General features: G+C 48.3%; 2 protein-coding genes and 1 pseudogene across 2 annotated transcripts; 2 read left to right on the top strand and 1 right to left on the bottom strand.

Moving 5' to 3' along the window:
• Positions 1-1,429: 1,429 nt before the first annotated feature.
• On the top strand, positions 1,430-4,291 carry LOC147992672 (uncharacterized; annotated as a pseudogene).
• A 776-nt stretch (positions 4,292-5,067) lies between these two features.
• On the bottom strand, positions 5,068-8,101 carry LOC147992671 (splicing factor U2af small subunit B-like). Its single transcript, XM_087531354.1, has 2 exons — positions 7,945-8,101; positions 5,068-6,295 (listed from the first exon to the last, which is right to left on the bottom strand). The coding sequence occupies exon 2, from the start codon at positions 6,262-6,264 to the stop codon at positions 5,296-5,298; it is 969 nt and encodes a 322-aa protein (XP_087387480.1). The 5' UTR covers positions 6,265-6,295; positions 7,945-8,101; the 3' UTR covers positions 5,068-5,295.
• Positions 8,102-10,139: 2,038 nt separating this feature from the next.
• LOC125530323 (monothiol glutaredoxin-S9) lies at positions 10,140-10,970 on the top strand. The gene has a single exon (XM_048694721.2). It carries the CDS (start codon positions 10,155-10,157, stop codon positions 10,650-10,652), a length of 498 nt encoding a protein of 165 aa, XP_048550678.2. The 5' UTR covers positions 10,140-10,154; the 3' UTR covers positions 10,653-10,970.
• Positions 10,971-13,582: the final 2,612 nt, after the last annotated feature.

The following is a 13,582-nucleotide window of genomic DNA, read 5'->3' as shown; positions in this document are numbered from 1 at the left end:
CCTGTCAACTGTGATCTGAACCTTGGCACATGTGTCCGCCATCTTCAGATCGGATCGGTGTGAGAGACGGGCTATCAATCTCGTCCCAATAGCTCTAGTATGGACACAACTCCTTGAGCAAGAGTAGGAGGAGCAGGAATTTTACAGTAATCCCAACCCGACCACCTATCTCAAGTCCGGCGCCACCACTGGCACACCGATCGACTTCAGGGACAGGGATTTTACAGCTAGGAGAAGATCCCCAAGCAATCTTCCCGGACTCGCTGATCTGTGCCCGAATGAACGCCACCACATTGTTCACCACTGCGGCCGCAAACAGGGAGGGACGGGAGGGATTTTACGAGAGATCCCAATCCCTCGTCCTCCTCTACTTGATCCACCGCCGTAGCGTCGTCGTCACCGAGGAATTAACTGGCTTTTGATACCTTTGTGAGACCCAAATCACAAGAATCACTCAGTCTATGCAAAGAGTCGAAGAACAGATGGATTCGCTGGTCGAATTTGGGGGTAAATTGAGTAGCCGCATGGGAAGAGACCCGGCTTACAGTACGATAGCTAGGGTTTTAAAGCTACAATAGAGTTTGGAGTAGGTGAGATGCGATTACAGGTAACGGGGTTCGGCTTATAAGGCCGCCCAGGAATTACAGTGCTCTTGATTTACCATTGATTGGTTTAAACTAACAGTCTCGTAGTCATTGGCGGTAAAGTAACGGCGAGGTCATCCGACCCGTCCATCTTGACTTACGTGGCGCACGTCGATCCCAGCCGTCCCTTATCTGAACTTTTCTGCTTTTAAGGATGGCAATGGGTAGGGTATGCGCAGGGTAGAGCAATACCATACCCATACCCGTATAGTCAGTGGGTACAAAATTCTATCCATATCCGTACCCATGGTTATGAAACTTTACCCATACCCATACCCGACGGGTACCCATACCCATTGGGTACCCAACGGGTAGAACAAATAGTACACAAGTTCTTCACAATTTTATGCTCATTGATAGCACATTTGACAAAAAAATCAATCATCTCAGCTCAATAACAGGCAGATGAGTAAATGACATATATCAAAATTTAGAAATCATAACATACTCTTAATTCAATAGGAGTAGATGCGTCACATGACAAACTAATGGCTAACTGACGACAACTTAACATTAGTTCACAAACGGGCAGGGTATGGGTATACCCACGGGACAAGGTTATACCTGTACCCTACCCATGACTTAATGGGTAGGGTATGGGTACTACCCATGGGTATAAAAGTGTGACCATACCCTGCCCATGCAGGTACAGTATCCGCGGATACCCGTATCCATAGGTAAAATTGCCATCCTTATCTGCTTTGTCTCGAGTGTCTGTTTCTTCAGTGAGGCCGTAGCAGGACTATGTCCTGACACGGAGGACGGGAAGCAGTAGTATCCAGTAGTATCCCGAGTTCCTGCCCAAAGAACCATTAATATTTTAGAGCCTATCTTGTATCGGCTATATGTGGATGGTCGAAAAATCACTCTCCGGCTACATACTAGCTTCAAATGCGTGTGGAAGCATGTGGTTTGCCCCCATTTCCTCAGCAATTCTTTGTTCACTTTCACTCCTGTTCACGAACTCATCACTAGTTTTGTCGGCAGTTAGTATAGTATATGTTCTAATAAGTGGAAGGTTGAGCAAGTAGAACAAGTTGTGCAAATTGGATCTGCCGAAGTCAACTGGCATTCTTAATTCAGATCAACAGCAAGCTCTTGCCACTCTCGGGCAACTTTTGTACCACTTCCTTGGGACTTTACAGAATCTGAATGCATAAACAACTAATACAGTCTTAAATCTTACAAACCTTGTGCAGGCAAAGTTGTTTATCTCTAGTTGACACTTGAGAAAAGCAACACTCTGCAACGGTTTCCTTTTCTGCCGACTCAGATCTCAACTGGAAGCATCGTTTGATCCCCCTAACCAGGTATGGCATGCCACCGGTCTGCATTTTCACGCTGGATCTCGTCCTTAGTTACCACCTCTCTCTAGCATTCAGGTGCAATGTAACTAATCTTGACTACAGTGCATGCAGATTGAAGCAGGAGCGAGCAATGGCTGCTGAAGGATGGCTGGAAGAGACGGTGAAGTTGTTGGGTTTCTGGGTGTTCCGGGCAGTGGTGCTTTCGAGCTTAGCCATGCATCTTGTCCTCGCCGTCTTCTCCGAGAGCCGCCGGCGTGAAGGCCATGGGTGGAAGAGGCGGTTCATATGGGTGGCATATCAGGTGACTGAGTGGGGCCCGATGTATGTCCTTGCTAACCTTTACCTGGATACTACGCCGCAAGAGAAGCTGATTGTTGCGTTCTGGGTGCCGTTCCTCCTGCAACACCATGCTCGCCCAGACAACATGAGCGCCTACGCCATGGAGGACCATGAGGCCTGGGCACGTCGGATGCTGCTGGTTCCCGTTCAGTCATTCAGAGCCATCTATGTTTTGTATCGGTACATACTTGAAGACCCTGCCACGGGAAGCATGCGCCAAGCGTCCTGCATCATGTTGTTCTTGGGCATTTTCAAATATGTTGAGAGTGCGGTGGCGCTACGGCGAGGTGACTTGGCCGTTGTCCGGAGCTCATTCAAGCAACTGCCAAGTAGCTTGGTCGATGATGATTTTGGTGAAGTCAAGAACCTGGAGCTAGATGATGAAAAGGCTGGTTGCTCACAGTCTGTTTGACATCTGCAAGGGTACATTCTCTGATTACCCGATGGAGTACATAGATCGTGATGCCATCAGAAGCATCTTTGCTGGCAGATGGAAGACTATGTTCAAGGTGGTGGAGATGGAACTCTCCCTCATGCACGACATCCTCTACACCAAGGCATCCGTGGTCCACACCTGGGGTGGCTACGCCATCCGTCTGGCCTCGCCGCCCCTCACAGCCGCAGCGCTACTACTGTTTTGGCTTGATTATAAAGTGGATTTGGAGCGAATAGATACAGTTATCACTTACACGTTGCTTTGGACGGCCCTTATCCTCGACATTGTGTGGCTGCTCAGAGCACTAGTGTCAACCTGGACATACTCATTCTTCAAAGTTAGGCAACACAATTGGTTGAAGCATGAACTTTTCTGCCAGGGGAGATGGCACAAGGTCCGTGGCTTTGTGGTTTCTCTCAGTCTTTCCAAGCTCTCCTCGTGGTTGTGGACATGTACATGTAGCAAGGAGCCCAAAAGCTACAGGAGTTGGGCTAGAACTTTTGGGCAGCATAACCTGTTGTACCACTGCACTCATGGACTGGCGAAGAAGATTGAATCAAAACACACTCAAGGCACCTTGAGATTCCAGAGAATGTCAAGAAGCTGGTGTTCAAAAATATATGCAGACGGTTCTTCGGTGTTCCCGCAAAGCCCCGGACCAGTGCTGATGGGAGAAAAAATAAGCAAGCTGTGAAGGCCATGGTCATGCCCTATGAGCCTATGGAGTCAGGCGGAGATATGAGGTTTCTTCCTGAATTTCAAGAGGTCATCCTCATCTGGCATATTGCCACGGACCTTTTCCTCATGAGCACCACCCATATCATCACAGAAGCAGCATCCCAAGAACCTGCGAAGGCGATCAAGGTGATGTCCGATTACATGATGTTCCTCGCCACAGCACGCCCCCACATGGTACGGGGCCTTGACCGCAGCCTGTATGAGATTACCCGCCGTGCTCTCGAGGAGTTGAGGAGCGCCATGGCGTTTGAGACCAGTTCCAGTAGACCCAATGGGTATACTAGTTCAACTGAAGAATTTGCTGAGTGGGTGCTGCATAGGTTAATGCCACATAATATTGAGAATACTACCATCCGGGTAGGAACTGACCTCGCCCAGGTGCTGCTAAGCCTACTGAGCAAAACTACCGAAAATGTCACGCCTACCTGGATCATTACAGGGTTTGCACGCTGGATCCCACGTTTGGCTTATCCTCCTGCAAGTGATATAGGGGATATTTGGAGTTCATCTTTGATGCCTGGGTGTGTTTGCTTGTCCAGGCGTCCATCCGATGCAGCAGGGAGTCCCATGCCAAGCAACTCGGCCGTGGCAGTGACCTAACAACCATCGTGTGGACGATGGCGAAACACGCAAGAGATTAGTACAGTCAAATCAAGTATCCTATCCTTTCGTCTGCAATAACTTTGTTGTGATGCTTCTCATCGCACTATCTGGTAAATCTGTACCCTCTTTCTGTCCGAAGTTGTACTCGTGTATCTCTGGCTTGGCCATCCTATGTTGTTATGCCTGCCTCTGCATTATGATAGAACTAGTTTGATGTGTCTGAACCTTGAACCTTGAGTTACTACGACAATTCACTAACTGATCCACTCCGCTCAGTTGTGCTTAATATTCTTTTGTGAAAAAAAAAATTAGCCACAAAATATGCAACAAGGGGTATAAAGAAATCTAATAAATAGACAAAGCCATTGGGGCTATCATATTCCACCACAATATCAAATGCAGCCTTAATCCATTACCCTGTTTGGATAGTGTAATTTAATTATGTTCTTAGCGGGTTTTAGCTCGGCAATGGATGGTCACGCAAAATTTTCCCCGGAAAACCAAATCGCTGAGTCGGTAAATTGTGTTCCAGTTTACACCAATTTACAGGACGTTCTTGTGGTTGATGCTGTAATCCTGTCCGGTTGCTAGCTTTGTTGATTCAAAGCAGGGTTTGACTTGAGCCTTCATTCTAAAGAGAACTTATAAATGTGGGAAATTACGGATATTCTACTTAGAAAATACTACTACTGTGCACCTGACAGGTTACTCAACCAAGCAATATTGCGATCGACACGACCAAACAGAGTGGAGCAGCAGTAGAGAGATCACTTTGTTTCCTCCCGCTCACGGCTCCCCTGTTCAAACTTCGCCCTGCGCTTTTGCCCTTTATGCTGCCGCGTATTTCATCTTGAAATTGGCTCTTGCGCCGTTGCGTTCCAGGAAAGAAAACATCGAAAATGGCTTACTATATGGCCGACAACAGAAGATAGATGTTCTATTCTAAATGAGAAAACAAAACCATATAAGATCAAACCAACAAAAGCAGAACACTGTAAAGTTGGCAGATAATACGAGAATCCTGCAGATAAATATCGAGCACAAATAGCAGCTTACACGCCTCAACTAGAATCCTGCACTTGACAGGTCACTCAACAAGGCAATAGTAATATATCGACCCACACTAATGTCTGACGGCAAACCAACAGAGACTCAACATAGGAGCAAACTAACGACACAAGAATGAAAAGGTAAAATGACGCTTGCGGTTCCACTACTCGCGGTTTCATCACTTCTCCTCCCTCTCACGGTTCCACTGCTCGATCTTGGCCCTGCGCTCCTCACTGTTCTCCCTTGTAGGAGGGCTCCTTCCACGTCGTGGCGGGCTGCCACCATACCTGCGCCTCGGTCCATCATCGTACCTATCATGCCTGCCACCACCTCCTCTGCCGCCACCACGGTAACCGCCGCCACCACCACCACGATAGCCACCCCCATCACCTCCACGGTAGCCACCACCGCCGCCTCCACGGTAACCGCCACCATCACCTCCATCGCCTCCACGGTAACCGCCACCGCCGCCGCCGCCACGGTATTCATCCCGGCCATCACGGCGGAAGTCACCACCACGGTCACGGTTGTCCCTCCTGTGCTGTGGGCTTGGGCTGCGGCTCCTCCCGTGGCTCCTCCTGGACCGCCCCCCATATAGCTTCCTCCTGAGCTCCCTGCCAATCTGCTTCACGTGCATGAAGTTGCAGTAGCCGCCACGGTTGCAGCTGTTCTCCTCAAACTGCCTGCAGGTCGCCTCACGGAAGTCCGTCACAGGAGAGTACTCCACAATGATTGGGCGACCAGAGTAAAAGCGGCCTTGGAGGGCATTGTGAGCAGCCACTGCCTGCTCCTCCTCCCTGAACTGGACATAGACATTCCCGATCATGTGGTCAGCCAGGTTGTCACACACATTCAGGGTCTCAACCTCACCAAACTTGCTCAGCTCCTCATAGATATCCTCATAGAAGTCCTCAAAATGCTCCTGCATCTTCTCTGGTGCAATAGCCACACCTTGGGCATCAACTCCAGGGGTAATCATATCAGGCCGCTGGTACATGTTAGCAAGCACAATGGTTGGCGATGTGGTTGGCCTGTTGTGCAGACGGGAGCAACGATCCCCATGACGGCAAGCTCCAATCTTGAAGTAAAAGGGGCAGTTGACCCTATCCTTCTCCGTGCCAAAAATTGAAGCCAAGTGCTCCGCCATTGTTTTGGGAGCACTTCAGAGGATGCTGAAGCTGCACAAAACAAAGATAAGAACAGCATCAGAAATTCTTATCCAGAACAAAAGAATCTATGTGCTTAAAAAATACATTATTGGGTTCTCTGGCAAGAACAGGGAGCAAGGAATACTGGAATACCTCGATTAAGGTCGTCATAGTGCATTACAGAAGACAAAATATTGAAGGGAACATATAGGATTAAACCAACCAGGCTCACAAGACCTATGTATCTTTTTTAATATCACCAACATGTACAATTCCTGTGAATTTACCCCTGTAACGCTCACTGTTTGGTTGGAACATTATAAAGCACAAGCTATTCCCAGTCCATTTTTAACCTAATCTGCACACTTATTCAAACTCGTTAATATTATAACAACAAGCTCAATAGAAAGAAGACCAGAAGAATCATGATCTACTTCAGGCATCATCAGGACTAGATCTGCTCCTAGTAATCTGATCGATTTTTTTAACCTATAAATCTGCACACCGTTGAAAACGGTTAAACCAGAAATAAAGAGATGAAGTGTTCCTCCCACTAGAATGTTAGTGTTTCTCCCCCTGCAACTGCAAAAAGAGACCAAACAACATAGCACAAAAGAAATAACTTTTTGCCTGTTGCACGAGGGCACTCCTTCTGGGTTGCAGGCCTTGTTATATCCGCCAGACAAAGATTACTATTCGATCCGTTTTAAAACCTAATCTGCACACCGTTTTAGAATATTAATCTTTGATTGAAGAGAACAACCCGAAACAAACAAAAACAAGTACCAACCAGAACGACATAGATGCACACATAATTTAGAGCAGACTGCTGCGTACATGCTCACAAACCTCTTGTAATCCAGTAAAAGGTGTGTCTAAATTATAAACCCCAAGCTCCACTAAACTAGGCCACTGGTATACAACTTCAATAAGAACCACCCAGGTATCCCGTCAAACAAGCACTTCTAGCCACACAAAAGGATTCAGCAAAGAGCACTCAACAGCAGCAGCTGTTGCAGCATAGATGGTAAGAATACGCTTCAACGTCCTTAACCCTGACAAATTTTCAGCATCTACTGCTGACCATAAATTTAGTTCCCCTTAATATCAAGGGCATTTGAACATAGAATTTGCATAGCCCTACATTCAATTTCCATGTTAGTTAATCTCAACATATTCCCAACTTATACTCCCAAGTCCCAACCCAACAGCAAAATTTGGAGAGCAATTCATTCTAAAAATTGAATATAAATTCAGTTTCCCCTGCACTATTTAGTAGTTGATATAAACAACAAAGAATTTGCAGAACCCTAGATTCAATTAGGGTGACATTTACAACAGAAGAGTGATCGATTTATTTGCTCTAGGAATCTCATGGGGGGCACCTACCAGTTAATAGCAACAATCTTCCAGCACAGGAATTGCAAAACCCTAGATTCAATTCCCCTATCGCTGAACCTCGGGTTATTCCCAGCCGAAATCTCCCGAACCAATTCGGGCGCAACGATCTATTTGCTCCCGAGAGACATGCAAAAACTACTGCATCCGACATCTACCAGGCGCAAATCGACAGATCGTCCACCGAGAACGCGGAAAAATCTAGCGCGAAACCTAGATCGGCCGCCGAGAGGAAGACGGGGGCAGCAGACAGACAATCTGGGGGTCGGGCGGACACGCACCTCGGGAGCGGGAGGACGGCGGCTATCGTCTCGATCGATCCGGCGGCTTCGCTGCCGCGGCCGGGGGTTGACGGAGGAGGCGCACCTGACCTGGCTGTGGCGGCGCGGCGGAGGAGGCAGAGAGGGGTCGGGGTGGATGGGGAGGGTGCGCGTAAATATAGCCTGGTGGGAAGGGAGAGCACGAGCGGCGGAGCGCGTGGCTCGTCTCGGGCCGTACGATCGGGGACTGATGGCTGACGTTGGTGGATGGGTTTGTCTTTTTTCTTTTTTTTTTCTTCGAGTGGGTGAATGAAACCATCTTCGGCTATTATGCCGCAAGAAAGAAATTCCAGGGGCTTCTTTTCTCATCATTCATCAAAGGAAAGGAAATGAAAAAGGTACCCTCCCATCCTCTTAATGTGGATTCGTTACCCATACTCCAATGAACACTACGAGCAACTCCAACCGGGCGACCTATTTCGTTCGTCCATATCGGTTTGAGTCGTCACGGACGAAAACATCAGCCCAACGCGCAGACCAAAACCCAAAACGCGTCTGATGAAGCTATGTACCTAAGGTAGGGTCACGGACCTGTCCTAACTGCCCAACCCAAGGACACCTCTAGAATAAATCACCTTTCAATCGACTTGGAGGTGTTCCACTCGACCAAGAAGCAATTACTCGACCAAGATGCAACCACTCGACGGCCAGGAGACCTAAAGTCACTCCGCACGCTAACGGTCGGTCATTAAGTAGCTTTTATGGTCATCATAGCACTTTATTACTAGCATTATCAGTAACGCCCTGCCTTAATGTACATTGAACCCTTCGTAACATGGGCTGGCCGGGGTCCTGGCGCACTCTATATAAGCCACCCCCCTCCTCCGAGACAAGGGTTCGCACCTCTGTAACTCATACTCACATAATCCAGTCGACCGCCTCCGGACTCCGAGACGTAGGGTTTTTACTTCTTCCGAGAAGGGCCTGAACTCGTAAACCTTGCGTCCTTACAACTTCTCCATAGCTAAGATCTCGCCTCTCCATACTTACCCCCTACATTACTGTCAGACTTAGAACCACGACAGTTGGCGCCCACCGTGGGGTCGGTGTTTTAGCGTTTTGTTGGAGGAGTTGCGATCTTTTCCGACCCGAATCATCATGGTTTTCGACAGAGTTTTGGTGGAGGGCCGTGAGATCCGTCTCGGTGCGCTCACGTTCATCGCCGACGACTCCGCCTGGCTTCAGGAGGCTCCGCTTGACGTGGACGCACTCCCTGTCCGCGAGGCAACGCACTTTAGCGCGTGCGTCCGCGGCGTTCTCCTGCGGCAACCGTCGACTCCCTACCGATCGGCTCCTGTGTTGTCCTCCCTCCCCGTTTTCCGCCGGCGCAAGCGCTCCGGTCGGTCGAGATTTCGCGAGTTACCAATCCGGCAGTCTTGGAGGCCATAACCTTCCGTGACACATAGCTTCGTGATTCTGGAAGTTACCAATCCGGCAGTCTTGGAGGCTATAACCTTCCGTGACACATAGCTTCGTGATTTTGGGAGTTACCAATCCGGCAGTCTTGGAGGCCATAACCTTCCATGAGGCACTAGCACTTGTAGAAGACCTTTCTCTTAAGAACTTCATGGTGGCGTGTGATTGCAAACCAGTGATAGATGGCATACATGATGAAAAGGGGGAGCTTATTTGACAGTAATTAGAGAAATATCACTTCTTAGATATAATTTTATTAGTTGTTTTATTTTTGAAAGTAGAGCATCAAATGTTGATGCACACAACTTTGCCAAACATTCTTCTTTGCTTGATCAGGGTCGCCACTTATGTCATTAACCCGCACCCCTCTCACTGTCCAAATAGATCAATAGGGTGTTGGCACCCCTAGAAAAAAATTGAAGCAAGCTGATCCTAAATTTTTTCCACGATGCCCTCGTGCGCCAGCCGGCTACGGGCGGGCCCACCAGAGAGCAAGAGAGAGCCAGCCACCCCGGCAATCGTGACCCGCCACGTAGCCGCGCGTCACGAGCCGGGCCCATCAAACCGCCCCGCAACCGCGGCTGACCCGCCGACACGTCACGGCGCGTTGCATGCACACACACACGGAGCGCGGAAAGGCCGCGGTCGCCGTCGTCCTCGCCGCGTGGAGCCCGCCCAAGAGAAGAACGCATACCCACCTGGCCGGCGCTCGCGATGGTCGTCGGGTGACGCCACCCCACCTTCCTCCCTTTTATATGTCCAGCCTCGCTCCCGTTGCTCGTCACACCACGTACGCAAGCTGCACACACCACGGCACCACGCATCAATTGATCGGCGTCGAGATGTACCAGGCGATCCCGTACAGCGCCGCCCGGCTGCCGGCGTGGTCGCGGCGGTCCGAGCCGGCCGAGGTCGTCGGCACGGCTGGTCAGGAGAGTAGGCGGGCAGGCGATGGAGGGGAGGCGGTGAGGAGGGCGGTGGCGGAGAGCCCGGTGCTGGTGGTGGGGAGGCGCGGGTGCTGCCTCAGCCACGTGGTGGAGCGGCTGCTGCAGGGGCTCGGGGTGAACCCCGCCGTGCACGAGGTCGCCGACGAGGCCGAGCTCGCCGGGGCTCCCGGTGGCGAGGCCGTTTTCGCGCTGCCGGCCGTGTTCGTGGGCGGGAGGCTCCTCGGCGGGCTCGACCGGCTCATGGCCGTGCACATCTCCGGCGAGCTCGTGCCCATGCTCAAGGACGCCGGCGCGCTCTGGCTGTGAGACAAATCGGAGACGCATATACGGGACGGGCCTTCTGATTGGGAGTTCGTAGTTAGCAATCTTTTCTCCCTGTTTTCATTTCTCCTTTTGACTCTTGGGATCAATCAGTAATGGTGATGCTATTAGGGATAGTTAGCTAGTCGATGATAATTTTAAATTCTTTCAAGTGAATTTAGTTTCGACCACACACGCCTGTAAATAGATCGACGAGTGAAGATAGATGTACTGTACTGGAGTATTTAGCACTGTATGTAAATGATGTTCGTTCCAATTGTACAGCAGCTAGCTTTGCATGGTTCTCTGGATGTTTTCATGAAACGGCACTGTGTCGGATATTCTGATCGTGTTGACAAGAGAAACCTCCTCCCAAAAATTAGCTGAACAATTTCTCTTCTGTTTAATTAATCGACGAGGCAAATCTCTTGCCTTCGTTTTTGAAAAAGCAAAAACCGAGCTCATCATGCGAACTTGAGCCCAGGCAAAGTAAACGTTTAACATGGAAATCTCCCAGCAGCACCACTGTCTGTTTTTCCTATGGCTTCAACATTGATTTCCCTGTTATGCGCTCTTGAGGGCACTGCGTGTCACCAACCCATTGGCTCAAATCTCAATCAAGATGGAGCAGTAGTACAAATATGAAATGAGCGTTGACTATCTCCATACGTACGTTGAATAACTACCCATTGCTGATGCATGCTCAAATGTCATTCAGCTAAAAAAGAATTACTGCAGTTAGCACGTCAAGCTCAGCACAACTTGCACCGATTCAGTTGAGCTCAGCAGGGTGCCGAGTCCGTCTTAAACATAGGTATGACGAATGGAGGTCTGATCAAAGCATAGATGCGTAAAATGAAAGAAACATTGACTAATTGTGCATTGCTGACGCTGCATGCTTCGCGTTCCGATTGTAAACTTTCTATGAAGCGTCGTACCTGTTGAGACCGAGCCTGCGTGTTAATATAGGTCAGGGGCAAAACCCTGATTGCGTACAAAGAATTCGGTTACAGGAGGTTTACATCTTGAAAGAGAAGAAAAGATCAGGAGATTACAACACTTAAACAGAATCCTATCTATCTCTACTTGTGCTAACCTCTAGCCGAAGCGATATGGAACGTAACAACATATATGACGTGACAATATGTTGTTTAACACCGATAATGGGAATTCCACCTTTTCTTCTATTGGGAAAACGACGTGAGATAATGCTCTCGAGAGAATGCCCTCCAGGTAAAAAAAAAGAGAGAGAGATACTCCAGTATGCTACTGCATGAGCTGGTGAAGTTGACACGTCGCGCTCAGACACAATTCGCCCAGATTCAGATGAGCTCAGCGACTCAAGACGCACAAGGGCATGTGCCAACGGTTGGTGAATTGAAAGGAGAAAGTGACGGTGAAAAAGATCGAACTGAAAGGGTCAAGAATTTCCAGAAGGTAGAGATCCCTTGTGCGAGCGAGTCTATGACCAGTGAAACGTGCGAGGGGAAGCCGTCCGATGACGCTTAAGGGCTGAAAAATGCACGCATGGCTTCAACATTCAGGCCAGTTGATTCTGATCGTTAGGTACATCTTATTTATTTTGTTCTTAATTCCGGTCGTACTGTAATCAAATTGTTTCTCGTGAAATTCTTGTAAAATTCTCGTGGATTTCCCAACCGCTAAATTATTTTGGATTCGTCTAAGACACATCTAGATGTGACATAGTTATGTCACATCTAAACTGATGTCCACTCTTTTTATGGTCTATTTTTTTGTTCTAGTTTTTTTTGTTTTTTGTTGCTGCATTATATATTTGTGGAAGTTTAGATGTGATATCCTTAAAAAACATCTAGATGTGAATTAGTCAAACTGAATTATTTTCACCGCCTGAATTTCACCTGGAGGCGTGTTCATAAGGAGCTGGCATGACGCCTCCCAGAATTCAAGTCCATGTTCAGCACAATCAACCAAGAGCCGTGATCATCACATATCTAAAACGTGTAGAAGTAATCAGGTGATGACGACTCCAACAGCGCCTTGTGCCGCCTGCCTACGTGGGGCGACGAAGGCCACGGTACGACGATTGATCTGAGAGTGGGATGAACATCTGGATTCTGGAAGATCAGATCAGTTCCTGACATCAACAATGTTTGAACAAGTAGTCAGCTTAAGTGGTTGGATTACAGATACTTACTTATGCTGCAGGCAAATGGCTTGCCGAGACGACTCCTGGATAGTCCATGTCACACCTTTGCGCATGTGGTGCTGAAAATACGCCATGGATCAGTGCCCACGGTCTTCAGCCCATCCTAGTGGAAGGAAGATTTTGGCTAATTAGGACCTGGTATTTGCTAAGCAAAAATATGAAGCAAGAGAAACGAAACATTTCTGTTTATTAATTAAGCTACAACTAGGGAGATAATAAAACAAGCATTCAGGCTAATTTCTATACAAACTACAGTTAATTATATTAGGCTGCGGTGCTGTCCGAGCATCATCAAGTCCAGGGGAACGGACCTATTCGATTCCTTGTGCCAAACCCACTGGATGGAGTTCTGCTAACCTATCACAACTTTACCGTCAAAAAAAAAAAACCTATCACAACTTGCTTTGGGGCACATAAGTTCATGATCAGTCCTGTAAACAAACTTTTCTCTGTTGCTTCTCGCCAGTTTGTGCATCACATGCAAGCCTAGGTTGAACGGTTTGTTTGGTTACTACTCCCTTCGACCAAAATAAGTGTTGCGACACTTATTATAGATCAAAGGAAGTACTAGATATTAAACTATTGGTCATGTCTCGAATATCCTATATATTCACATATATCATTAGCTCCTTCTTCATCTGCTCAACCTGCACATCAATGCCCTGCACAAGAACCTCGGATATGTTCCCGTCATCATCACAGAAGACCATCTTGACCTTGATCTCTTTTTTTTAGATTAACAGTACTT

This window comes from Triticum urartu, chromosome 1A (assembly GCF_056163025.1).
Source record: "Triticum urartu cultivar PI428250 chromosome 1A, HENAU_Tu73, whole genome shotgun sequence".
Taxonomy (NCBI): domain Eukaryota; kingdom Viridiplantae; phylum Streptophyta; class Magnoliopsida; order Poales; family Poaceae; genus Triticum; species Triticum urartu.
This window is presented reverse-complemented; position numbering and strand designations above follow the sequence as displayed.